At 39.5% G+C, this 27,621-nt stretch overlaps 2 protein-coding genes and 1 long non-coding RNA gene across 5 annotated transcripts in view; 1 reads left to right on the top strand and 2 right to left on the bottom strand.

Annotated features, from left to right (window-relative positions):
- The window catches only part of kcnab2a (potassium voltage-gated channel subfamily A regulatory beta subunit 2a), an 83,862-nt gene extending 63,390 nt beyond the window's left edge, over nucleotides 1–20,472 (bottom strand). For 2 of the 3 annotated variants that reach the window (XM_071494497.1, XM_071494499.1), the window contains exon 1: nucleotides 20,375–20,472. The gene's annotated coding sequence lies outside the window, so the exon portion shown is untranslated. Of the gene's footprint in view, nucleotides 1–12,669; nucleotides 12,769–20,374 lie in introns of all 3 variants that reach the window. The other variant, XM_071494498.1, reaches the window with a different exon arrangement.
- LOC139630789 (uncharacterized) lies at nucleotides 1,425–20,907 on the top strand. The gene is made up of 2 exons (XR_011693223.1): nucleotides 1,425–12,066; nucleotides 14,589–20,907. It is a non-coding gene; the product is annotated as an uncharacterized lncRNA (long non-coding RNA).
- Nucleotides 20,710–26,570, bottom strand: park7 (parkinson protein 7). Its single transcript, XM_071494502.1, has 6 exons — nucleotides 26,391–26,570; nucleotides 25,756–25,857; nucleotides 24,596–24,655; nucleotides 23,426–23,495; nucleotides 21,655–21,741; nucleotides 20,710–21,239 (listed from the first exon to the last, which is right to left on the bottom strand). Exons 1-6 carry the CDS (start codon nucleotides 26,478–26,480, stop codon nucleotides 21,079–21,081), a joined length of 570 nt encoding a protein of 189 aa, XP_071350603.1. The 5' UTR covers nucleotides 26,481–26,570; the 3' UTR covers nucleotides 20,710–21,078.
- Nucleotides 26,571–27,621: the final 1,051 nt, after the last annotated feature.

Genomic DNA, 27,621 nt, shown 5'->3' with positions numbered 1-27,621 from the left:
GAATCTGTGTCTTCATGGTAAGGTGCTCAATCTGACATGCAATACATTACTTACTTCTGTATAATCTAAATAAGCCTGACAGCAGTCGTGTCAGCCATGTCCGGTGTTGCTAGTTTTACAAACTTGATTTTACGTTTATTTGTGAAACAGTCTGAAAGACAGTTCTAGCAAGTAGATGAACAACATCATTTTCTCCCTCTTCAGTATAGCACTGACCGCGATATGACACAAGCTAAAAGTTTAGATGTTGCTAAACTAGTTAGCCACAAAGCTAGCTAATGCCGTGGCTTGTATGAGGAAGACGGCTCATGACCTGAGTTACATTCATTCTGCCAATTGGTTCACGAGAAACATGTCTGATTTTCACTGAAGATGTTATACCGATAGTCACAAAAGTTTTGACTTTTCAGAGTTAAAGTTATAATATGCAACTTTTCCACATAAAAATGTCTAAAAATGACTACACATATGTTGGCATTGTGGTTGCCTACCAGAAGCTCAAAACTGACTTGTATCTAGTTCTAAGCCACATATATATATGTGTGATATATACATATATATATATATCGTTAGCCTAATAGCATAGTTGCCTAAGTCATATTTGAACGTTTTTGGAAAACAAGAAAAAGGCAAAAATGCCTAAGTCAAAGAGATGAAGGCAGACAGTGATTTTAGACTCTAACAAGCGTTCTGATAGGCTGAGGACACAGGCAATAAGGCAGGGTGATGCAGCAGTGGTAGGAGAGTAAAGTTAGGCAGATATCACAATTTGGCCAAAAAATGACATATATATATATATATATATATATATTTTTTTTTTTTTTTTTTTTTTTTTTTTTTTACACCTTGGTCTTTTTCAACTATAAACTTTTACTGGATGAAGGATTTTAGTCATTGGACATCTGGATTTTAAATTATCAGAGAAAAAAGCCAGGCAAATGTTGAGCACCTAAGCTCCCATGAGACATCCTGTGTCTGCCAAAGAGCATGGGCAAACCTTTAATTCTAAAGTTACAAAGACCACTTACAAAGGTAAAGCAAAGCTGCTTTATTCATCATTTCTACAGGTCTTAATCTGCTTTACAATTATAATCTACCAGGTCTATTTGCTATGGAGAGAAAGAGACTTCTGCAGATAATTCTGTGGAGTTTGATAGTAGTATTGGAATCAGAACAACTCTAACAATTATCCTGTTTATGAGGTGGTTTGGAGATTAAAAAAAAAAAAAGGAAACAGTGTTAAAGAAAAAAAAATCTATGCTGACACAGCTACCATATCAGGATATGCTCAATGTTAAAAGATGTGCATTAGTGTTTGGGACATCCCTTATGACAAGTAAACAAAAGAATTATGTCACTTTTGCTGGCAGACACAGACAATTAAGACTACTGCAGTCCAGCTGGGCTCCATACTGTGCCTTTGAAACCCTGAAGATTTGTGGAGCACAGGCAATCTGCCTGTCTGACATAATATGTGTGATTCACACAGACTTTAAATGCCAGCTGAGGGAGGTTGTGGCCTTTACTGTGGTTATCAGCCGTGAGACAGTGACGGTCTGCAGCATTAAGTCCTCCTTTAGCCATCATTGTAACCCCAAGATCACATTAAATCTTCCTGTATGTAAGCATCAAGTGCACAGGATTCCATCCTTCTGATCACATACATGTGTGCAGACCTGACTCACTCATGGATGACTTGGCAGGGTCACTTTACACACACACACTTCTATCTTTATGAGGACACTTATTGACATTAAGCGTTCCCTAACCCCTAACCCTAAAACCAAGTCTTAACCCTCAAACTGCCCTTTGAAGTAGTTGTGAGGACTGGCCAAAATGTCCTCACTATCCCAAAATGGTATCACAACTCAAACTGGTCCTCACAAAGACAGAAGTACATACGCACTGATACCACCTCAGGACACTAGTGCAGCTGCTTTTTTATAACAAAACAGTGCTCCATATAGTGGCTCCAGAGTGAAAACATCATTCGCTTATCTTTGCGACTCCAGGGGGCACTGCAACTGATTGCTTGATAAAGTTACTTTACATGTACTGTAGTATTGACTGAGTATGCCTGTTGTAAACACAAAACTCCTGTATATCAAACAACTGGTCACTGGCTTGTTTTGCTGTGTGTTATGAAAGCAGAATCTGTGTAACGACACAGGAGCTATAGTGCAGTAACCATATAAAATACATATAGCTTTTCATTGAAAATAGGACAAACTTAATGGCTACATGCAAGTGCCCACATAATGCCTGTATGGTAGTGTATGGATTCATCTAAGCATGCTTTAACACTGCAGCTATTTGAGTTTCTATAGGAAGGCAGAAGAAAGATTGACACCAATTGTTCATCGCCCTCTTCCATTTTCTACACAAACACAAATACACACTCACATTACATCAGACAACCTACACATACCCTTAGTACTTGCGTGGTCGAGCATGAGAACAGCACCAGGTTTCCTGAGGCATAAAAGGTTAACGTCATGCTGTTTATTCATGTCCACATATATGCTGTTGGCCTGCCCATAGTCTGTGTCACAGACAATCACTGTAGAAGTTCAAGTGTTTGTTTACTGACTGATTTCTGTGTCCCAGAGGCAACAGCAGCTACACTCGAAGAAAAGAGGGTTTCAATGCGCACTTAGGTAATAGCACTTGTTTTGATCCTGTGTGCCAGAGCAATGTGTCCAGGTGTTACGGTGAACCAATTTGCCATCTGTACTGTTATTTTAACTTTGGTAATCTGTGAGGCTAACAGCAGGGAATGTGTAGGACTGTGAAGATGTGAAATACTGCTAGGAGCAGTACTGTACCATTGGATGTGTGCGTTTGCTTCAGGTCAATTGTTAATATTCTATTATTACTTCTTCTCAGTACTTCCTAATCCAATATTTGACTATTTTAGTCAAGAGATTGATTTGATGTAGCAATATGCATGCAAGGCAAGTCACAGACATTAGATTAATGTTTTCTATCACCAGAAAATGAACTGATGACAGTTTATCAATAAATCATTTAAGTCCTTTTTCAAAGAAATCCTACACTGTTCCTGGGTCCATCTGCTCTAATCTGTTTTTTCCTGCTTCATATCACATAGTATGTTTAGGTTATTGAACTGCTAAAGAGGCTGGAAAACCAGTTTGTAGAAGTCTCTTTAGGCTCATGGGACTTAACTGATTTGTTACTAGACAAATAAAGAGCACAGTATATGAAAATATTGTGATGAAATTAAAATAATCATTAGTGGCAGCCCTAGTTTTTATTTAGTTTTCTTTTCTGACATAACACAGTATGTCACTGTTAGTAGTTTCCTCAAGACTCGTCCTAATCACATTCACAGACTGCAACCTCATCAGGCCTTATGTTTATTTCTTTCAGTTTGAAAATAATGCTTAAGAGGGGACAGAGGTAATGTCCCATGTCAATGCTTTCCATCTTTATCTATCTCAGTATCTTAATATCAATATTTTGTTTCTGTGTCACCAGTCGACATTCTCTCTGCCTCCTACAGTGCTGTCCATCTGTCTTTCAACCTGTTTTAAGTAGCCCTTCCCAGTACATATCGCTCTGCCTTTGCCACATAACTGTCTCTTCAGAATAATGTACCTTATTTTATACTGTATTTGTCGAATTGCTCTCATATGATATCCTCCTCATCATGCTCATTAGTGAATATTCAAATTTCTTTTCTAATTATTTCCCTGATACACAAAAATGTAAGATTTTCCATGCGTGTAATCTAAAAAATTAGGCATATTCTACAGCTGTACTTCAGGTTAATAAAATGCACCACGTAAATGTACATTTTGTGACAATATCAATACATAAGGAACATATCTTATACCAACAGCATTGTTCAAACTGTGATAAACAGAAGTCTGCTGGTTTGTACAACACATTCCTATGATTTAATAATTGATTGATATGCAACATAGCATTGAAAGAAATTGAAACAATTACAGCTGCACAGATGAGAGTGAGGTGGCATCAGATTTTAGCTTAGGTTCTGTGGTGAACACAGTTTAAACTTACATGTATAGAAGATGACAGGTCTGAATTCCAAGAGTTAAACTTAATATACTCTGTCAAGTTTTAAATTTGCTGTATAGCAGTGTTTTCTAATTACAGGCAAATAGCAACAAAACAACGGACAAGACAAAGATTGTCTGCACAATTTCAAGCATCTTGCTCCACACTTAACACTTAGCATCAGTCTCCACAAAATTCATCTCAATGAAAAACTATTATTGCCACCTGCTTGGAAGTTGTTTCTAAAACCAATATGTAAATTCTATAAATCTTTTCACACCTAACATATGCAAAACAATCTATTTGCAAACTGCAACACTTAAAGTTAGAGTTACAACCACTTCATATTTCATCATGCCGTCTTGTCGTTTTGACATCTCATGTGGTTCTGTGGGATTTGGACAACTTAAAGTTAAAGCCACTCAAAGTTATTAGACAGAGCCCTTTCCACATATGCGAGAATCACTACAACATTGTTGTTAGCACAACAATCTATATCATTTAAAGCTTCAAAACAAAAAGGTCCCACTCCTATCTGTTAACAAGAAGACGGCAGAGGACAAATCAGCACCAAAGCCTGGATGAGCAAAGAGTGGAAAAACTTAAACCTGTCCAACAGTTTCCAAGTTGTGGTGTGAAGTGTTGATGACGGGGATTTGTCTATTCTGCCTGGTATCATAGGCCCAAGCTGGTACAGGGGGTGTGAATATATATTTTTGGCAAGCATTAGGCCCTTTAGTATCAAATGAGCATTGTCTGAATGCCACCACTTACATAAATGTTATTTCTAAATGAGTGCATCCCTTCTTGGCATCTTTCTCCAGGGCAATGTTTCCTAAGCATGACTTTACTATAGTTTACACCAAATGTGCCCACATTGCCAACACTGAAGCTTTGTGATGAGGCTGTATGTCTGTACGTCAATGTGCCACCACAAAAGCTGAGGCTGCTGTGACAGATTCAAGTCAGACAGGGACCAGGGATGAATCCAGGCCTCAAACTGTTCTGGAGGCCAAAGTGAACCTGCCAACTAAAAGATATACCATGGTAATTATAGTTACCATGGTATCCCTGATTCAAATCCATTGACTCAATGCTTTGTGTCATTGTGAAACTACTGCACAGCAGATGAGTGCTCTGACAAAAATCACTGCCATAGCAAGATCTGACTATCAAATTTTTTGGAACATTTCACTTCAAACCTCACAATGTCGCAGTCCCACCTCTAAAGAGCACATTTTATATCTACTGATATCCCTGCTAACCTATTTATCACAAAGGTGACCTACATGACTGTGAGCTGCCTATGAGGGTAAGTATCTGCCAGGGGCATAGAGACCTACCAATCTGTAGGTGGTGGTGTCTATTGTTGAAACAGTGTCATACCAGGGATTATATTTTCATGCTGGTGATTTTTATTACTTTAATTACTATTTATAGCAATTATAAATAATTAACAATATCAATAAATATAATATTTCTGCTACTCTTCCAAAATAATTCAAAGTTAATGATTATTATTCTTTTATTGATCAATATCCAAGGTGTTGGGTAAAATATGTGCTTAATTGGGGTTGCTTACAGTGCCCTCTCCGGCTCTCCTAAAACTATTTTCTAACAAGTGTTGCACTCAGCGGATTTCTGTCATTTGTAACTAAATTGTAGCATTATGTCAATGCGGTGGCACTTTATCATTGTCAGCACAGTGCACCGGGAAAGGCAGTGATTTTTCTTTTTTCAACTGATTAAATTTAGTCTTCAAAATGTCATGAAATAGTGAAAAATGCTGTGTGTTTATTATTGTCCTTTGGGAAATTCCTTGGGATTCACTAGAACGCCTAAAATATGTTGCTTGTGAAAAGTGTTTGCTTGAATCAGCTGAAGGCACCATACACATGCACCTGTGTGCACACGATCAGGATGGTACTGCCTCAGCATCATTTTTGGCCAGGAAAAAGCATGTCACACGCAGACAATCTGATTGAAAATATGGTGGTAACCAACACTCTGACACAGTACAAAGTCAGAGAAGATGGATAGAGAAAGTTTTAAAGGAAACAGTCTTGAGATCATAAGCATCTTGTCTCCAAACGAGGCCATCCAGAGATCTAAAAACTTTAAGCCACAGGGGTAACACAGGGGCTCAGAAGTCAAACCTGCTGTCATCACCAGCCAATCAGAGGGGCAGGCAAGGTCCTTTGTCTACAAAGCCACAGTATTTCATGGATGGATATAAAGAAGCTCACTACAGGAGTTACTCAGCAAGAAACTCAACCCCTCTTTCACAAACTCGAATTTTCATTGCACTTACAGGATTTTCTTATTTACCACTGTCAAAGTTAATACGTTCATAAGAGCCTTTGACAACACTAAATAATTAAGTAGAATTTTGTCACGGTATGATTGTTTGAAGAGACAGTAAATAATATCATTACATTATCACCCAGCTCCATCTGTTAACTGCAGATAGATACTGAAATTAAAATCAGGTACATAATCGACCCTGATCTTGCAGGCTAGCTTCTAAAGTGTACATTCGACAAGTGTTAAATAAGTAAATACGTGTATTGACAGATTTGTCTCCTCTCCAAGTGCTCCTTTTCTCTGCATTTCTCTTTCCATTAATCTATATTCATCCTCACCCACTTCTTTGTCTGAGAGCTGTGTGCCAGGTCAGCCAGCCCTCTGCTCTCACTGCAGCACAGACAACCATTAGGACTGACAAATCTTTAACAGAGGGATGTGATTTCATTTATTTGTGTTCAAGATTTGTTTATCAATAATGCAACGTTTCTAATGTGTGCTTGATCTTATTACTTAAGATTTGTGCTCACTCATTTCAACCTTGTCATGTGTGAGAATTAACAGCCTTAGATTTCTCTCAACCTATTTTTCTGAACTATTTACTCTTTTGGGGCTACCTAATGGAGATGGGCCATAGCCTTTTTTTAGTCAGTGGCTGGTGCAGCCCACATAAGCTGTGGAAAACTGTAGGACCGTGAAGCAGAACAGACATAGCCTGGACCCGGGTGAGGGGCTTACACACTGAAAAATGACCAGGCAGTGACACCATCCAAAGCATCTGCTCTCTTAGCACTTCCCCCAATGTCCCAAAGACTGAAACACAGCACAGAGCACACTAACATGTGCACTACACTGAACTAAGCCAAAGTAAGTTAACCTTAGGTGCAACATGTTAAATAAACGGTTAACACACTATGGGCGCAAGTCAGTGATCAGTGCTAAGGTGGGAATAAAGTGTTGAAGTTCTACTACTATAGGAGCCAAGAATCAGGACAGACAAAATCCCACACAGAGCTCAGGCTTCAGACTGAGACTTTCTTATCAATCTCAAGTATTTGCAGCAAATACAGACATGACCCCAATAACTCAGCCATCACGAACAGCACGATGTCTCATAAGTCACATACACACGTCAGCCTCAGCAGTCCATTTTAAATTGTTATTCACACTTGCAATATTGTTGCTGTAATTCACATGGAGTGTCCACAAAATGTTGCAGTATATCATGATTAATGTGGTTTGGGCTTTGTCAATCACAGCTAGACTCACAAATCATGTCTGACACACACAAATCACTTAAACAGAAGCCCTGAAAAAACAAACATGGCAACATAAATCTTGATGATCACACTGAATCTTTGTAAGATCAGAGAACATCAGAGAAACATCTCGTGGGAAAACAGCCCCAGTGTATGTCAACACTGACCTGTGTGGTCTAAAAGTAGCTTGTATGTGTGAAAATGAGTGCTGTGCTATTCGACCTGTGATGTTTGTGGTCAGTTGTAACAAGAAGGCAACATGTAGACAGTACGTCACAATTTGTTATTTGCGTGTAAAAAGATTTTCTTATACTGCTGAAAATCACACTGCTGTTTATACCGGAATAAACAGAGACACTATTTCATAAAGCACCTATCCAATGAGTGAAGATTCTTTTTTTAGACCGTCATCTTGTTGCTAAATTGATCACAAAGGGCAAAATATATTACATTACACACACACACACACACACACACACACACACACACACACACACACACACACACACACACACACACACACACACACACAGAAAAAGTTTCCCCTTGGTCGATTTTGGCCTGACTTTCAGGGGTCGACATCTGTCCATCTTTGGTTTTAGAGGGATTTATCACACTTGTTGGAAAGCTTTTATTGCACTTAACATAACGAGTTGTCAACCTGTCTCTCCTCTGCCCTGCTTTGTGTGTGTGGGGAGGGGCTAAGAAACACACACGATGAAACATAAAGTAGTGGAAAGGGGAGAAACATAGCTGTAAATGACAGCAAAACTGACACCACACACCTTTTTCAAACCCAGACCCACCACATTGTGAGAACACCAGAGACAAAAACAGCACAACCCAAATGCTCAGGTGAAATAAGCAAAACTGTTTTAACTTTGAACATAGAAAGCTGATAGAGAAAATATGTTTTCAGGGGACTAAATCTGAATCATGGCTTCTACAATTAGAAAAGTGCATTCTTTCAAATGTCAATATGATGAAACATGTAGCCAAGCTCCACCCTTATCAAGACTAGTATAACCATAATTTTCTCTTTACTCAAGCAAAAATCAATTCCAAATATGGGAGCAAAAAGGCAGAAAAACCATATGCTAAACAAATGTTTGATAATTTCACTAAGGTCCTGTGTGCTTGTGTCCATGTGAGTATGCATGCGTCTGATACCCTTTGGGAGCTCCAGAACAGGGCTAATGAAGCTAGACAGGTCACTAAATCTCAACTGCAGAATGATTACTAAGCTCAGTTTAGGAAACACCCCCACTGGAGCATCCAGCAGGCCAAGCTGTAAAAACTACAAACACTCAGGACCTACATTAGTGACAGGGCTGAGTGAAATGTCAAACATGTTTCAGTCACTTTTGTATAGTAGCTGTCTTTCTGCCTAAAGACTTGCATCACACTGTGTGTTGTGTATGTAATTCCCCCAAAGAGACTTTTAAGTCCTTAAATTTTTCCCTATAACACGTCAGCTATGTCAAACGCCTCTCTACAGATTACTATGGATTAGACCTCAAACAATACGTCAAGTTGTCAATTGACATAAAATGAGTCAGCAACAATTTTGATAATCGATATCATTTGTCACTTTTTTAGCAAAAATGTCCAACATTCACTGTTTCCAGCTTCTCAGATGTAAATATTTGTTAACTTTCTTAGTCTTCTAGGTAAGAAAACTGAATTTTGATTTTGTATTGTTGGTCTGACAAAACATGCAAATCAAATATTTCAACCTGTGCCCTGGGAAGTTATGATTAATTGAGACCATAATCATTAGCTTAATCAATAATGAATATAATTGTAAACCTTAGCCTTATTATAGATGAATGTATCTGGTGCAGATTCTGATATAACTTGCAGATATTACTGTTATGCTGGTGAAGTGCTGCTTTTACCATGTGTGTAGACAAGAGCTGTGTCCCAATTCAGGGGATGACGCAATCTACGAAGGCGTGGTCTTCATAGCTGTCATAGACTGAAAGGGACCAAAACAAAATGAGATGGTCTGGTCTACGGAGGATTTCCATTTTGTGTCACCAGGTGTGCCCATCCTCACCACTGCATCGCAAAGTGCCACTTCTTGAGGTTTTACGACCCTTGGTTTTTTACCAGTTCTACCATTAGTTGTTCACCTGAGCTGAAACCCAATGCTTAAAGTGTGACCCTGAGCGGAATCTCAGGCTCCCTGTTGTTGTTGTTGCTGCTATGTTATTTTCACTACCCATGCACAATGAATCACTGGAGAAGAGGATTCACCTGTTGGAGCCTTCGTTGCCCAGGAAAAGAAGGTGGCATTTCTCAGCCACATTTGAAGGAGCCTTCGAAATGGGACAGCCTAATCACGCCGCTTTGAGGCAAGCTGTCTTCAAATGCAGCCTCTGAAGTCTGAAACCCCTGAATTGGGACACAGCTAAGGTCTTAGCTGAGCTCTACCCAATGTGCCTCAAAACAATTCTAAAACTGTCTTTTTACAAATTATATCTTTTGTATTTAACATGTAGAAAGAGAAGACATTGTAGTTTAAGAAGCAAGAATCTATGCAATGAAGCCATTACCAAAAACATTTGTGCCAGAAAAGCACAGTATCACAATATGATAATCATAAAAAGGCAAAATATCTTGTTTCATATCATCCATATTTTATCAATAAACCACCCAGAATGCTGCGTGATTTTGAGAATGCTGTATGTTTAATGTATTTTGTGCTCACATTTGGGAATGTCACAAGAACTGATACTTCGGTGAAAGTTGATACCAAAATCTGTAAATGTGACGGTACTTGTTTTTCAACAGTACTGTAAGTACATGTCGGAAGTACTAGAGATGTGATTCTTCCAGATCTGACGAGAACAGTATAATAACGCAACAAGTGTTCTAGTCTGACATCAATCACGTAGAGAAGAAGGCAGGCACAGTAAACAGTAACAGCATGTGGAATGACAAGAGCAAGTGCAGGTGCAGCAATGTGTCCGCGGCAACTTCTGGAGGGAAAAAAACAAAAAAACAAAAAAAAAAGAATGCCATGACTGGTGTGAGGAGATATTTCGTTTTTTACGTGGATCATCCGGTTAAGTTATAGATGACCAAAAGCAAGTATAGAAAAAGTGCCACAGCTCAAAGACAAGCAGCCTGATCTTTACACAGAATTCGGGGTGAGTGAGTTTCAGTTAACATGTCAAAATGTTCATGCAATGTCCTGCCCACAGCACCATCTGATTGGTAATAGCCTATCAACACTGAAGGCTACTGTGTACACAGACAGGCACAGACTAGAACAGCTCCAGTTGGCAACAAGAGCTGCATGCCAAAGGAAATGTAGAAGACATCGCTGAAGTTGTATATCACAATCGTGTGGTACTGTTGAGTTGTACTGCATTGTACAGAGAGGTGTTTCTGTTATTTAGCCTACCTTCATTGATATAAATGGAGTGGACAAAATCATATAAACATCTGGGTGCCACAACAAGTGTCCTTAGTAGTTTTGTGTTGGCATATCAGTTCAAAATATGAGTCATTGTCTCCCTGATTACTAATAATCGGCACCGGAATCGGCCCAGTATGCATGCATGCATACTGTGCAGTAACTGCTCGAAAAAAATGTGTCTACAATTTAAAATCAGCAGGTCCAGTATAATTGCAACATCTTCAAAAAAGTAGCATCTTCTTTGTTTCTAGCATAACAAATATGAGGAATGACATCTAACCAAAGCACTTCTGCAAATTCCAGATTAATCAGCCTTTCCTGTTGTCACTGAATGTCACATACTGCAGCCTTTCTTTGAGGGGATTTTGTTTGAAATATTGATGGTAGTATTGTTTGCTGGGCCTCATCAGTGCCTTTACCTTAAGTGCAAGTTAACAAATACAAGATATCGAAAAAAACTTGTTATTGTTCTAGCACTGTAACATTAATGTCTGTTTTATCAAAATTATATATCAGTATTAACAACAGCAAGCCCACTCTGTTAAAGAGATAGGCAAATTTAATGCAGACATTCAGAAAAAGCCAGACTTCTTTGCAATATAGATGTAGCAGCCCAGTGAAAGGACACACCAGCAGAGTCTGCCTTTTTCTGCTCCTTACAGAGCATTCAACAGCTTACTGCACCAAACTGAACCCCTGCAGCCTGCTTTCCTCTTGGACCAGAGCCCATGGGTAGGCAAGCACATATACTATATACAAGAGAGCGCACAGACACACACTAACACACATACACACACGTGTACAAGCACTCACAGGCATGCAGAGATACTGGCCCACAACAATCAGCCTCAGCATGAACGCCCACACACAAACACATTTAAATGACACGGTAACACATTCGGCCAGGCACAGATGACAGTCACAACCTCTCAGCAACACACATCACAACACTGGAGAACAGTTAAGCATCGTTTCAGGGTGTTGCTGGCGGTGGCAACTGCAACAGATGGAACTGCAGCAGCAGCAGTAGGGCAGGTAAGGTGAAAAGGAATCGAACCTCCTGCATGAATGCGCATGTGTGGATGTGTATTTTTGCGCAAGTCTGCACCTATGTCTTTTACCCTGGCTATTTTAAGGTGGTTCTTTATAAATCCTACAGCATGGCCAAGTCTCTGGCAAGAATTCAAAAGGACAGGGCATGCATAAAACATAACAGACATTCAGACAGAGGAGAGTAATGGAGCAGAGACAGAAGAAAGAGAGCAAAATACATGCCAGTATAATAAGGTATGCAAAGACAGTTTTCAATGCAGCAGCAGCACTATCAACCGTTATGACAGCTCTGAGACAGTCAGGGTGATCTGGAGAGGTAGATATGCTACCTCGCTAGCTCAGTGTGTGACAATGTTAAATGCTGCTGCATATAGATAGTACGGCATTTGTTCCCCTGTAGGAACACACAAGCATGATCATCCCGACTTTCATTGACAGAGCAAAGTGGGAAAAGAGGCAGTAGGAGAGAGGGGTGCGAGAGAGAGAGAGAGAGAGAGAGAGAGAGAGAGAGAGAGAGAGAGAGAGAGAGAGAGAGAGAGAGAGATGGAGCCTCAGACCTAGCGATGATGCTCTCAAAACACCCACCTCAGTCTGCTGCTGATTCCTGACGCAGTGAGCAGAACCAGGGAGTAAATGTAGAATACAGTGGCTATGATGGAGGAGCAGCAGCCAAAATCCAAGAGACTGAGCAGGAAAACAAAGCGGAGAGGAGAAAGATGAGGAATGGTATGAGACTAGTGAATGTGAGGTCCTGTGTGACCAAGATTATGTACCCGAGTAAGATGAGCGTGAACGTCTGACAAGTGAAAGACAAAAATACTGAAAGACAGAAAAAAAAAGTGACACAAGACAAAGAGAACACGAATGGGAACCAAAGGTAAGAAAGAAAGAGACGGAGAGAAGAGACTGAATAAATGTGTGAGCTTGGAGAGTCACTGAGCAGAGCAGATGCATTAAAAGGAAATGCCCCTCCCTCTTTCCTCTACACACACACACACACACAGCTCCCTTTGCACTGTCAGCATGCGAGTAAGCATGCATTCAGTGAATCATAGTGAGCTGTAAATGGTGAAAGAGAAGAAGGGTGGGCCAGAGGAAAGCAAGCGAGAAGCATGTGTGTTCATTTTAAAATCAATGACATGACAGTCTTTCCTCCTACTAAGAGATCCATGGTTTCCACTGAAAGTGGCTCAAAGTTATCGGCCGCATAACAAGTGGACACAGGTCAGAAAGCTGGCTATGGCTCAAACATAGGAGGGGTTACATGATGTTTCCAAGCTCTATGCAAACACTGAAGAAAAACCCCTGTAAATCCTATGTCCTGTTATGGCAGAATGTAACATAGACATGCACCCTTACAAAAAAAAGATAAATAAATGTGTTTAAAACAATCCTTCAAGTAGGTAGCAACCAGTATGCGGCAGTATCTTCCTCTCAGGTCCAGGTCTGTTAACAGCTATGCTCTCATGCAGAGGGCGGTCAAGTGAGAGGATTACTTCCCTACAAGAATCAATAATTTGTTACATAATGTCGTATTTTACATCAAATCCAATACAACCTTTTATACATAAGATGCCTATTTTACTGTCCTGAATATAGTTTGAATAGGAATATTTTTAATGGGAATGTGCAAGATATAAGATACCAATCATACCACCTGCTAACCAATTCCTATGGTCCCATGTATTTGCAAGTAATGCTCTGAAAAAGCAGTGATGGAAACTTTACTTAATGCTATTGATATTTAAACAACATCTATGAAACCAACTACCTGACTACACTTAGAGTACAATTAGATAAAGAGTGAGAGCATGAGACAGAATGAGTAGGGCGGGATGAAGGAAAATTTAATTGTGGTTACTAGCAATTGACTAGTAGTAGGAACACTAGGGGCAACTTTGTTTGCTAGTAACCATTGATAACTAGAAATTCAATATGTTCAAACTGGTTTTTCAGTACAGATTGCTATGGGCATCAGGTAACTAAACAGGTGGCTGGTAGCTGGGTTCAGAGATGAAACCTTTTGAGTGAAACACTTACCAAGTCCCATAATGTGTTTCTGACTAGCCTCAGCCAAGGAAATATTTAGCAAATCGAGTATAGTTGAATTTAGTGCACAGACAAGAGAATTGAAAGGTATAGCACAGTTGATTTTTTTCAAGACATTAAGAACACAGACAGTCTGAACTTATGTAATTAGACACAAACAGCCAAGTAAACTAATTTATCACAAATCATGTGTGGTGCAGTATGCAGTAATGATACTGCTTGTGAAAATTTTCAGCAAAAACAATGAAAAATCAGTTATTGCATTCTCTAACCTGTTTTGGGTTTCTAAGCATTTCTACTTCCAAGAAATAATATTCTTAGATGTGATCTACCTCAGTCGTTATTATTGTTTGTTGTTGGTGTGGTGTTAAGATCAGTTTCTTTAGAGTTGTGTTAATGGATTTACCTCACTCTGCATGTGAATGTGTTTGTGTGTGTGTGTGTATGTTTCCCAGAGCCTGGGGGGACAGCTACAGCTTCACTGTTGCGCACCACTGTCCCTGGCCTTTCTTTTTGAGATTAAGCCCAGTCACGGCATCTCCAGCTTCTGCTTCCAGCCAGACTACAGCTCTGCAGCTCGCTCTTCTCCAGTCATGATGACACCAAGCATGGTGCGTTGTCTGCCAGACAGTCTGATGGGGCCACAGCAAGAGATGCTCAGCCACACCCAAACAGTAACTACAACCTCTGAAGAGTTTCTGCAAGTTGAAGGCACGTCCACACGAACTCCATTTAGTACTCCAAAACAATCATACAAAAACATTCAGTGATGCATTTTACGAAATGGATTAAATTGTTTGATTCTGCAAGTGGTAGCAAACATAGCAAAAAATAACATGAACTCAACTACAAAACCCACTGTCCATAGACACCCATAAACACACTTACAAACGTGACCTTCCAAAATTTCCTACCCACAATTCCACATTCATACTGAATGGTGAGAGGGTTGGGAGGGTCTGTGCTTGTGTATGCCTAGTGCAGTAAGGCTGTAGTCTGCATGTGACACTCTAGAGCTTTGCCAGACAGTTGCATAAGGGAAGGGTGCTGCTCCTGTGATCATGCCAGGTGCTTGAGTGTTTGCCCTCCTCAATACCAGCTGCTGGGCAGTTCAAGAAACAATCAGCCCATTAATGTTAACCCATATGCGAGGCATTGGTTGAGGCCACAAAACTGGCTGCAAGCATACCAAAATCTCATTTCACAACAATGTACCACAATAATCATCCTTGCTTTTTCTACACTTAACTATTCATGTTTAAGGTCACTGGGTGTATACCAAGACAATCAATGCTAATTAAAATGGCCCAAGCCAATCTGCAGGACAGCTATTTGGGCAGATTTAAGCATTTTTAATGGACTACTATCAGATATATAAAGCCTGATCCATTATAAATACTTTTGTAATTGTAACCCACTGTGCTCCAGGTACACCTGCTGTACTAACAGAGGCCAGCAGTTCAATTAATGATATTCACAATGACTGCAATCAGAGTGTGTCAACAAGCAGACCGAACCTTCTTAGATTAAACTGTCTTTCTTTGCCTTTGTCCCTGTTCAGACATGGCTTTAACATGCGTCTTCAGTTATCCGATCACAAGTGGCCAGTTCTAAGTACATCAGTTCACACCTGGCATTAGAAAGCATTTCCACATGCATCTCAAGTGACCACTTGTGATTGGATCTCACTTCCCTGCTCTATATGCAAATAGAAATATGCATTGTTGTTTTTAGCTAGTCCAACTGTGACAGATGGGTCCATGTATTTGTGTAAGAGAGAGCCAGGCAAGGAGGGGTTGAGTGAATCGATGCTCTGCACACTGCACTACGCTGAAATAAGGTTTTAGCCTTTTAAAACAGCTTGTGAGACAAACTATATTTTCTTAATCCAAAGCTATCTCCTGTCAAAAATACATCATCTAAACTGCATTGACTTTAGTAATTAATTTGAATATGGATCTGTATGGCTATATTATATAGTCCAACATAAAATGAACAGGTGAATCCAGGCAGAGTGGAGAGGCTGTAGGCCAGTGAGTTATTTGCAAAGTCTTATGGGAACATACAATGCCAAATCCAGTTGTTTCAATTGGAGCGTGACTGCTTGAGGTCTATAATGTCCATTATCAAAAATGTAAAAAATAAACAGGAACTTATACAGATAATTATCACTTCATTAACTGCACCATGTGTATATGATGTAATTTTGACACTTGGTGCAGAATGATGAAACACTGGAAAACACATTTTTATCAGTGCCTCTCCTGATTTATTGCTAGATACTACTTTTTACAAGTTTCATCAGTCACTCACAGACAAATGCCGAATACAACACTTATTTTGTTGGATTAGTTAACTGATATATTGCCAAAGCTGTTGGTGTTTGGTGGTGTATTTGACGAAAACTACTTTTGGAGCAACCACATTTCCAGATGTGTAAGCCTTTTCGTATGATTTCGAATTCATGGGTCTAAATAGACATAGCACAATATTTGGAAGCCACAAATACAAAAATCCCCAATTATCACAAAAACATAAAGGTACAAGAATGGCCTGAAAATTATTATCACTCTGCATACAACACTTAACACAACTGTTTACATGCAGTTGGTTATTCTTTCAACCCCATATTGAGTTGACTCTGATGTCCTTTGGGTATTGCTGAGGAGAAGGCCATTAAGCTTTTAGTACTACAGTCTCTGAGCGGTCTCACTGGGATTACCATGGACAACAGAGCAAGTGACAGGCAATAAGTAAATAAAATTACAGCCACTGAGGAATTATTCTGTAACTTCTTGTACAACACAGAGAGCCACACAATCACCAATCAGCTCCTGACCTGGTAGATGAGAGAGTAAAGATGTAGTAGGCCTACTGACAGATGTTTCAGACACAGAAGAGGGTGGTGATGCCATGCTACTATTATAGGTTTAGAGTCCAAGCCTCATATATATATATATATATATATATATATATATATATATATATATATATATATATATATATATATATATATATATATATATATATATATATATATATATAGAGTCAGAAAGTCTAAAGACAGTCTCGGATCTCACATCTGGAGATCATAGCAGACAGAGAGTATGCCACAGAAACATAATCTAAATACACTGTTTTTCGTGACAACACGGTGGATGCCTGATGTGATTGCCAATTATTCCAGGACTGAAGAACTTCAGCTACAGCCAACACTTGATGCTGCACACCTAGCAGGTCACCATGGAACAACACAGCATCTGCACTTGTCCTTTTTCCCCCACCTTTACTGACATACAGGAGACAAAGAAATAAAGTTCTTCCCTACAACAAACAAGCTAAATAAGGTAATATTCTTCCCATTTTGGTTTAGGATTCTCTTTTGTACCTCAGGTCAGACCTGTTTAGTTCTGCTACTTGTTCTTGACCTAAGCAGAATATGATGCAGCTACAATATGATGTGTATCGGTCATCTTCATCTGGACTATTCTCCATTACTTTAAAGAAGTCAGTGCAAATACCAATCCAGTGTATGGCTACTATGTATGTACCAATACATAAAAACATACATGTACATCTATTTAGATGAAAGCTTGTATGCTTGTCCACACATACCCCTGAAGTCCTACTTTGTTTATGGAAACACTAATTACAAGAGCAGTGCAGACAACCTAATATCAGAGTGATAAGTGTAACTTTTGACAGGTGAGTTCACTGTTTCTCATTAACCTTTGCATTTGAGAATGTTCTAGATAAAAGTCTGAAGTATATATGCAATTAACATGCCATGTTCTCTTCTAAAAATAAACTAACACAAATTAAGTCTGTACTTAATACATCTGTAGATGCCCATCACCGCTACTTATTCTAAACCATCTTTCTGGCAAACAAAGTCCCCCAGAGGAATTAATTGGGGTAAAATGGCTGGTTAAAACCAAACGCCCCTAACAATCAGTTTAAAGCATATAATGTGACGTTGCATTATGATGATACACACATGGGTATAAGTGAATATGATGAGAGTTATCTTGCAAACTTTACAGACCAATTTGATGTAAAATGTCTATTCTATTCAAAAGTTAAGACTAGGAATCACTGACCAATTGTGGTCCCAAATTGTATAATCACCAAGAGCAATATTTCAAATCCCACATTGGGTGAAGTGCTAGAGATATAAAAATCTATTCATTTGTTAAAGATGGCACAGAAAAAAAATAAAATAAAAAAAGTTCATGTTTGACGTGAACCCAATTGCTTGCAAACTGTCTATTACCTTCTGAAATGTATCTGCTGAAGCAACTCACGCAAGAAAATTCATTGTCTGCAGGCCAGTGCAAGTAGGGGATCTAATCAGGAGATGCAAAGTGCAGCACTCTAATTGCATCATTAGCTAAACCAATGACTCAGTCACAGTGACTTCAGTCTCACCCCCCCACCCACCACCACCCCACCCCGCCCCCCTCCCTCTTCTGCCCCATCCAGAAATAGGGAGTCAAGCCTCAAGCTCTTTACTGTACAGCTGCTCAAGCAGAATAATTCTAACATGTTATGTGCAACAGCGCAAAATGTTAACGTTCCAGAAATATCTAACTTAGAAACATACCATTAATGAGACTATGCTATACAACCATCATTGAGACAGTTGTCTGATGTTTGTCTTCCAGGAAATGGCAGATTAGTTCTTAATGTTGAAACACAGAAATAAGATATTGTGCTCAGGCGCACAATGTAGTGATGTTGCCTCAACATGACAGACACAGCCCCATCTAAAATGTTGAAGACTGTCCTAGGGCAAACAACTAGCCTGAACCTTTTCGTAGTGCACCCAGAAGTAATAGCCATACACAGGTACACATTCATGATTTTGATTAATTGGATTTTGATATGATGTGATTTTAACAGTAAACAATGCCCTGTTAATGCATTGCAATGGCAACACAGCCCCACGGTCTTTTTTAGGCTCACTTTTGTTTGGTTGTACAATGGAGGATGAAAAATCCACTTGAGTTGCCCTCCTACAGAATCTGGATGACCCCTGACTTGCTGTGGTTCTGCATGCTTTGCTAAGAATGACTAAGAGGCGGTTTCCCAGCAATTGAAAACGCAGCCTGCCAGAAAAGAACTTGCACTGTGTTTCCTGTCTATGCAAAGTGAAAGAGGTGACGATAACACTTCTGGTTCTTCCTGTTTTAAAAACTCAAATTAAAATGATGAGTATAATCTTGACAGGCCTAGTGGTGTCAATGAGGATATCTCTATGGTGAAGCAAATTCATGTTGCAAAATGCTGCTGCTCCAGGCAGAGAGGCTCCACTCAGGTACTTTCTTAATTTTAATAAGACAAACTATGCATGTCTTTATAAAAACAAGTCATTCTAATGACAGTTATTATCAATATCAACGTGACCTTAACCTCGACGTTAAGGCATTTCCCGTGGTGATGTTTTCTTTGAGACATGGTTAAAAGAAAAAATAAATAAATTTTAAAAAATTAGGTTATGATATTGTCAGTTTGCACGTGTTTGACAGCGTTTTTTCTCGCTGTCACGGAGATGTCTCAGGCTGATGGAGGAATTAACCATTAACCTCGCCTCTGCCGCACTGTATTAGCTACAGTCCGTGTATGCACCACAATCTGACTGCAGCGGCTGCTGCTGCTGCTGCTGCTGAGGACGGAGAGCTTCTGGGACTGACGTCTCCATGTCGGGTCGCATCTGCAGAACGCTCTCTCAGTGATAAGATAAGGTTTTAGCCTGATTTCAGTGTGTTTCGTGTGTGCTCAGTCTCGACGCATCTCTGAATCGTGAACATGGTAATGAGCGTTACCTCGGGCTAACGTTATAACTCTGCCGGGTCAATTTGAGCCGCCGATGTCAATCCATTATGCCATGAATTGCAGTGAACTTGAGGCTCACCACTCAGCACACTTAGCAGGCTAATCACGGCTTAACAAAAAAAAAAAAAAAAAAAACGATTGCTAGTTTCAAACTCCCACTCCTTAAATGATGCAGCTAACACTTGTCCATGTTGCTGTCGTGTTATTAACTAACGGCAACGTTACAACGTCTCGTCAGTTTCGATACCGTTAGTAGCTAGTTACCGTGATTAACGTTGCGTAAACTGCTTTACCAACACCAAAACAGCAGACGTGAGAATATCTAAGCGCTATTAAACCAATTTCGGAGGAACACCGTCGTTGGTAAAAGTGTGAATAACCCACACAACACTTCCGAGTTGCTTACCTTTGTCGAAATCCGTCTCTTCCTTTTTGACTGAGGACCCTCTGGATTTTGTTGCTCTGACACAACTACCACGCGCTGCATTGGAGCCCCGCCCTCCTGGCTGCGGGCGGGCCGTCATTGGTCAGTTGGAATACAACTGCAGCCAGGCCGAGGCTTTTCATTGGCCGGCCCACCTGGCAGTCTATTCGGATTCTGCTTCCCGCGTCCTAGGCAGCGCTCACAATACATTACATTATGCAGCCTATATTTAGGCGTCAACAACCACTGCAGGCATGTGAAAACAAGTCAGAGTGACCTCCAGTATTAATATACAGTAGAGTAAGCCAGACAGAGAGTCGTCACGTAAATGTTTTAATGACAAGTGAAACAATAAAAGCAATCTGAATAATGAGCAAGCAATTTGTGGAAGAAATACAATGAAACAAAAATCGATTTAATCTCATTTGGAAAGCCTGTGCAGTGACTTTCCATATTGTATTTCAGTGTATAATAACACAAGGGTGCCTTTCATTGCAAACTGAGAAAGACTAAGGGAGGACAATAACCTGTCAGAACAGAAAAATCCTTATGTCCCCTAGGGAGAATGATTAATCACTAGCAACTTTGGCTCTTTGTGCCAGCTACATTGGGATAGCGGTCTCAGTAATGGCAGGCGTGTGTAGCAGGCAGTGCTGCTTGTAGGATGTAAGTGAACACAGCTACATTCAGTCTTTCATAATAAGAGGAGCCTTGACTTGAGCTGCAATCTCAGCCCCCATAAGTTCCTCTACAATTGTCAGGGCAAACTCGAAACTGGTTCCTGGCCCACGGCTGGTGATGTAATGTCCATCCTTCTGTACTCGAGCCTCTGAATATTTATAGTGATCTAAAAAAAAACCCAAAAAACACACACACATACAAAAGACTGTAAAGATAATCATAAAGATAATCACAATATGAAAGCTTCAAACCACAAGCTGAAAGCCAAACACACAGCGTACCATAGCACTTACACATAGATAATCTATCACTATTTCAGCTGACCCAGTTCTAGTATGTTCTGTCAAATTCCTGCATCCGCTTTCACCTCTGAGTGGTGCGCTCTCCTCTACTGCATAGTGACATGATTTTCTATAGGCAACATAGAGCTAGTACAGCACCATCTGCTGCATTTTACAAATAATTGCAATTCCTTCTGTTCTGGGTTAAAGCAAAAAAAAAAAAGCCACTAGCTGCACATTTCAACATATTTTCTCCCCCTTTGTTTGCATGACGTTGGTTTTTTTTTGTTTTTTTTATACCTCCGGTCATCATCTTCTCCTTCATGGCAGGATGCGTAGTGACTGTGCTGCCGTAGCCAATGCCATGTGCCAGAAGAGCAGTGGGACCTGCAGAGGAGCAAAGCTGGTTAAGGTTCGTCTTACAGCTTCCTCTTATAAAGTGACACTCCAAAATACTGTGTCCTCAAATCATTGCCTTCAAGCTAAATACAAAATATAAAAATCATACAGCCAAAGAAAATCAAAATACAGAAAGTGGTGCACTTGACTTTAGGTACTGCAATTAGTATTTTAAATGACATCAGTACAAAATATTTGATGACAACACTATGTCCTGAAGCTGTCCTCAACTACCATTGTTTCTAAGAATACACACACATGCAGTATCCAGTGTCAGGCTCTTTCCAAAGACTCTGCACTACAGTGAAAAGAGAGGAAAAAAAAGCAGAGGCTGAAGACATTGACTGCTGCTGCATTAACTTTGGCAGCGTTCTAGCACTGCAGTGGGCTCCTCCAAAAACTGTTAATAAATAGAAAGGTATTGATTATGCTCCTTGGCAGTCTTCCCATACAGTCTAAAGATTACACTTTCCCCTGGCAGAACAGCAGTCTGCCAGTTAAAGCCAAGCTACTCTTGTTACAGCAAGTCCCCACCCAAAGGACGCCAGTCTGGCAGAGGGAGAGAACCAGAGACAGACAGCGCGGCAGATGTGGAGAAAAGGGTGATGATGATAACCATCTTTCTATCATCATATGAATTCTAAAAATGATGTATTTGTGTTTTGTGGACATGAACCCACATCGATGTAACAAATATTACCTCAAAGAGAGAACTACACGATGGTTATCTTATCCTGCTATTTTTTACACTTATTATTAATCTGGTTTTCAATCAAGTCCTTTTTGAAGAGACTTTTTTCACATGTCACAATAACAAGTTTCATGTTACAGAAGAAAAAGACGAAGTCGTCTTGCCACTGGCCCTCTTGCTGGCAGGTTCATTAAACTGTATATTCCTGTGAGAAAATCAGTCATTTTCTAGGACATCCTTCAATCCACTTTGCCGCACTGGTCCCCTGTCCTATTCAAAATGTCCTTCCAATGTCCTTTCTCTGCATACATTGGCTGTCAAATAAAATGTCAGTGCTCATGGGTTCACTCAGGGACAGTTATTAATCAAAGCCTCACTTTTTCATTTGCCAAAGGGGGTCACAAATGACCATAAATTAATGAAGCACATTGTTTGTTAATAGTGTATATTTTTCAGTATGTGGTTAAGGTGTATGGTTAACTCTTTTAAGGGCACATCCAGTAACTAAAATACCAGATAATCCCCCAGATTCAGTGCCATGTGCATTGAAAAACTGCACCTTTTTTTCTGTCCAACATCTTTAATTCCAGTTTCAAGCAAATCCAAATCCCATTTACTGGCACAACAGTCGCTTGATGCGTTTAAAACCAGAATATCATACCCTAAGCGTTGTTTCTGGGTAGAAATGTTTACAGGTCACAAGGTAGTTATGTCACTAATTTGTCAAACTGGTTTGATTTATATGGAAAACATGAGCAGTATTTATCGCTCAGTTACTAATGACAATGCTGTTTTACGAAGCAAGCACCAGAATAAGCTGCCCTGTGTAGGTTGGGTAATTTACATCTACTTGATTAAAAGCATAACATGGTGGTCAAATTTGAGGTCACGTCATATTCAAACTGTACCCCACAGAAAAGCTTCACTATCAGATGCTGTTCCTGTAGAATTATGACTTTGGTTTGTTTTCACAAACTGTACCTGCACAGATGGCTGCAATCAGGCCTTTTCTGCCATCTTGATCCTTCAGCACCTCTTTCACAGCAGGAGACTGCAAGAGAGCACAAAAACCAGATGCACTGTGAGCCATCTGCAGGCCATGCATTTGCACAGTGTGCTGACTATGATATAATCATGAAAACAAACTGGCAATGTTTTAAACTCATCAAAAATAGCTGTTCTCTGTTTCCAACCACAGATTTATTAAACTAAAACACTAACAATAATATCTAAACTAAACATGGTCTTTACTAGATCTCGTCTATCAGATGAGTTTGACTAAAACATTTAATTTCAGAATATTAAGTTTTACTTTTTTAGAAGAGAGTCCTTTATGCCATCCATGTAGGAGAGAAGGACAGAAAAATATTACAGAATATTTAATAAGTGGACTTAGTAATTTTAATGTACTCTCAATTGTCAGCAAAATGAGATGCTAAAGGGCCAAACAACACATTCTTTTAATCAGCTTCTTACTATGATGAATAGGGTCCTATGTGAATACAACTATTGGAAAAGTTCTGGTTATTTCACATAGAAGATTTCTATATTTGTGTTTTTGTCTGAGCTCCTCAACTATGATTGATCGGTACTTATTTAGTCACGTATTTAAGGTTACAGAGAAATATTTAAAATTTGAGTTTTCAGCTGTATTCAGGCAATAAATGTCCCCTATATTATTATTTCATTAAAATAACATTGAACTAACAATTCAAATAACATTTTTTTTTTTTTATTATTAATCAGTTATTGAATTGTTTATAAAATATCAGAAAATGGTAAAAGAAACCCTGTTATATTTTCCCACAGCCCAATGTCACAACTTCAGATGTCTTGGTTTGCTTGACCAACCCAAACATATTCAATTTGCCATCAAACACCAAAGAAAAGCACTGAATCTTCACATTTTAAAAACTGGCACCAGTTAACTTTCTGTCATTTATGCTTAAAAAATGACTGAAACGACTGTTTGACTATCATTATTACTTTTTCTTTCAGTCAACTAATCGATCAATCAACTAATCATTGCAGTTGCTCCAAAAGGGGGCTTTGTGACAGACCATGGGTCTCGTCTGTGTGTCTGGAACTCTAGCAGATGAAAACACGAAGAGACTGAACCATTTAGATGCAGTTTGTCTGCATATTTCTCACCTCTGCCAGATTCTGGGCCCCTGGCATCCCTCCTGGCAGAAGCACCACATCATAAGGGCCCTGGGAAACAGACCATAATAGATGGAGACTGACAAGACCTAACATTGCATAACACCAGCCATCATCTATTTGGCTGATGGAGTTAATCAAACTAAGCATACAAGTACAATACAAAAAAATAAATAACACAATAACGGCTAACATGTAATGACAGTGTTGTGTGTGCAAAACACTGCGAACTCCTGGGCAAATTACATGTTGTTTTTTACAGTGAAAATGAGTAAAAACAAATCCTGCCACAGACATTTCTAATGTCTGTGGCAGGATTTGTTTAAAAAAAGTCTTTATTTAAATGTTAATGCCCTGTTACTTTTTATTACATAAACTTAAAAACCAGCAAAAAAGGCAAAGAAAAAAAACTGTAATTGTGGCATGTGCACAAGTTTGGCCACCCTGCTAAGTCAGTATTTAGTACTCCCCCTCTTTGGCAGATATCACAGCTTGCAAATGTTTTTTTTCTGGCCAGCTAAGAGTCTTTCTAGTCTTGATTTATGAATTTTCACCCACGCTTACTGCAGATCTGAGATATTTTTAGGTTGTCTTGCACATACAGCATATTTAAGATCTACCCACAGATTTTCAGTGATGTTCAGGTCAGGTGACTCTAAGGGCCATTCCACAAGTCTCAGCTTGATTTTCTTGAAGTAGATTACAATGGATTTTGAGGTCTGCTTTGGATCATTGTCCTGTTGTAGAAACCACTCTATTTTCAGTTTCAGTTTCTCGACTGACTGCAGGACATTCACATCCAGAATTTGCTGATATGTAGTGGAATCCCTTCTTCCCCCTGTCTGTGCAATGTTTCCTTTGCCACTGGCTGCCACACAACCATGAATATCCCCTTTCCCCATATTTAACAATTGGCAAAGGGGGTGTTACTCAATACTGAGTAGAGTGCCCATACTTGTACACATGCCACATTGACTATTGATTTTTTCTATTTTTAAGTCCATGAAATAAAAAATAACATTTGAAGACAGGCTCATTTTAATATCCGTTTGCTGCAGGGGATGTGCTGATTGAAAAAAAAAAAAAAAACGATCAACAAAATATTTACAGTGCCCATTCTTTCGCATGCAACTGTAGCTACTGTGCCTAACCTGTTTGCTGGCATCTTCCAGGCTGGCATCAGGACAGATGACGACGTTTCTGCTGCACTGGACTGGCTCTTTTCCCGTCAATCCTGCAACCGTCACTGCAATCTACAGGTTTGGGTAGGTAATGAAAAAAAAAAAAAAAAAGTACAGAATTACCATAGTTGCAAGCCTTTGCATCCTGTTTGCATATGGCTGACGGAGACTTTTATTTTGAAAGCTTTCCAATGGCGGAGAGGTGCAATGGCGTTGGACTTTGACATTTAACTTGGCCCCTGTCTGCACTCACTTTAAAGGTTGTGTGTGCGTCATCAGTTGCCCAAACAAGTTATTAAACTCTGGCAAAAATATAAAACTGTAAATAATCGAGTAGTAACTATTCCTCCTGTTAGTTCAACAGTTAGCAGGCTGGTTCATGTTAATGTTAGCTCGTTACTAATGCGGCTCATCATCGCCCCAGTGAAAGCTGTTGACACCAATGAAACATTACATTGTACATGACAGTTCTGTGACCTGACTGAGGGTTTGGCTAAATTTAACCAAAGCTAGCTGGCTAAGTTGTGTTGCTCCGTGCCAGCACTAGCTAGCTAACTGCTAATAGACACAGCATGCCATATAAAGCCTGCAGACGAGTTACGAACCCCAGCTCTACGCATGATGTCCACAGGAATAACAGTTTCCATCTCCTCTGCACCTTTAGACAGGATTACTAATGCCCTCTTTCCTGCCATGGCTAGCTTGCAGTTCTGTTTCTAGCAGGTGCAACGACGCTAACTTCAGTGTGCAACTCCCAGCAGGAACTGGCATGCACTGCTCTGTGATTTTGATAGGAGCAAGGTTGCCAGATTGGTCGCTGTACCCCCCTTTCAAAGAGGATGCTCCATCGTACTCTAGCTCTGTACGCCCATACCAACACACCTCAAGTATGATCTCTTATTGAAGAGAGTGTAAAGACTATACTAATCCATGGTTTAGATATAAAATAATAAATGCACAGAGAGTAAAACAAACACAAAGAAATGACACTTACATTGACTGAGTACAAAGACCAGATGCAATGCATCTGCCAACTGCGTGGAAATAATACTGGAGGATAAACTTTCCAGCTAGAAATTGGCAGTTTAACTGCTTGGTTGCTGTACTGTGAAAGCAATATCATTATCCAATATCATTAATTTGTTGGTTATGTTTTAAATTGTTCAACAGCTCATGATAAGAATTATGTGGTGTGTTACAAATAACTTTGTTTTAATAAAAATGATCATTTTCAATACATGGCCATGACTTTTAACCTTTTTGGCCTGTGACAAAACTATGTCTATTACAGCCTCTTGTCACAGTCTATGATTTGTGAACAAAGTCATTTTCCCTCTTTGATTAATTTACTGAAATAAACTTTAGTGGCATAAGTTGGTAAAAAAAATATATATATTCACAAGAAAATAAGAGGGAAAATATAGGAGAAAATTTAAACTTTGTGGTGCAGAAATATATTTGTCCTGCTTTCATATCCTGTTAATCACCTTGTTATACCTGTGATTTTATGCTGCCAGCTCTTGCTGACCCCCAGGTTGGAAACAATGGAAATTTTAATGTGTTAAGGGGATGTTTCCATGATAGTTTGCACTGGCTACTTTCGGTAAACACTATTTACAGTGTTCATTTTTAGGCCCTAATTATTATGTATATTATCCTGTCAAAATAATGTGTGTGAACTAAAAAAAACAGACAGTACAAGACAGTCTAAACAGGGAACTGCCTCTGGTGCTATTAAACACACACTTACAAGGCAATACAGTTACCATTACTGTGTGTTATATCCCGGAAATTATTTTACAGTCAAAGATAGTTCTGCCTTGAACAGACTCAAAT

Source organism: Trachinotus anak, unplaced genomic scaffold (genome assembly GCF_046630095.1).
Source record: "Trachinotus anak isolate AG129_WGS33_773 ecotype Australia unplaced genomic scaffold, CSIRO_AGI_Tana_v1 ptg000013l, whole genome shotgun sequence".
Lineage (NCBI taxonomy): Eukaryota > Metazoa > Chordata > Actinopteri > Carangiformes > Carangidae > Trachinotus > Trachinotus anak.
The sequence above is the reverse complement of the archived record's forward strand: the minus strand, read 5'-3'. Positions and strand labels throughout refer to the sequence as shown.

What these genes read in the sequence shown, in the direction of transcription:
- park7 (XM_071494502.1), bottom strand. Translation starts at nt 26,480, where the DNA reads ATGGCAGGAAAGAGGGCATTAGTAATCCTGTCTAAAGGTGCAGAGGAG. An exon ending in ACATCATGCGTAGAGCTGGG is followed by an intron (nt 25,858 to 26,390) that starts GTTCGTAACTCG and finishes CCAAACCTGTAG; the next exon opens with ATTGCAGTGACGGTTGCAGG. An exon ending in GGGCCCAGAATCTGGCAGAG is followed by an intron (nt 23,496 to 24,595) that starts GTGAGAAATATG and finishes GCTCTCTTGCAG; the next exon opens with TCTCCTGCTGTGAAAGAGGT.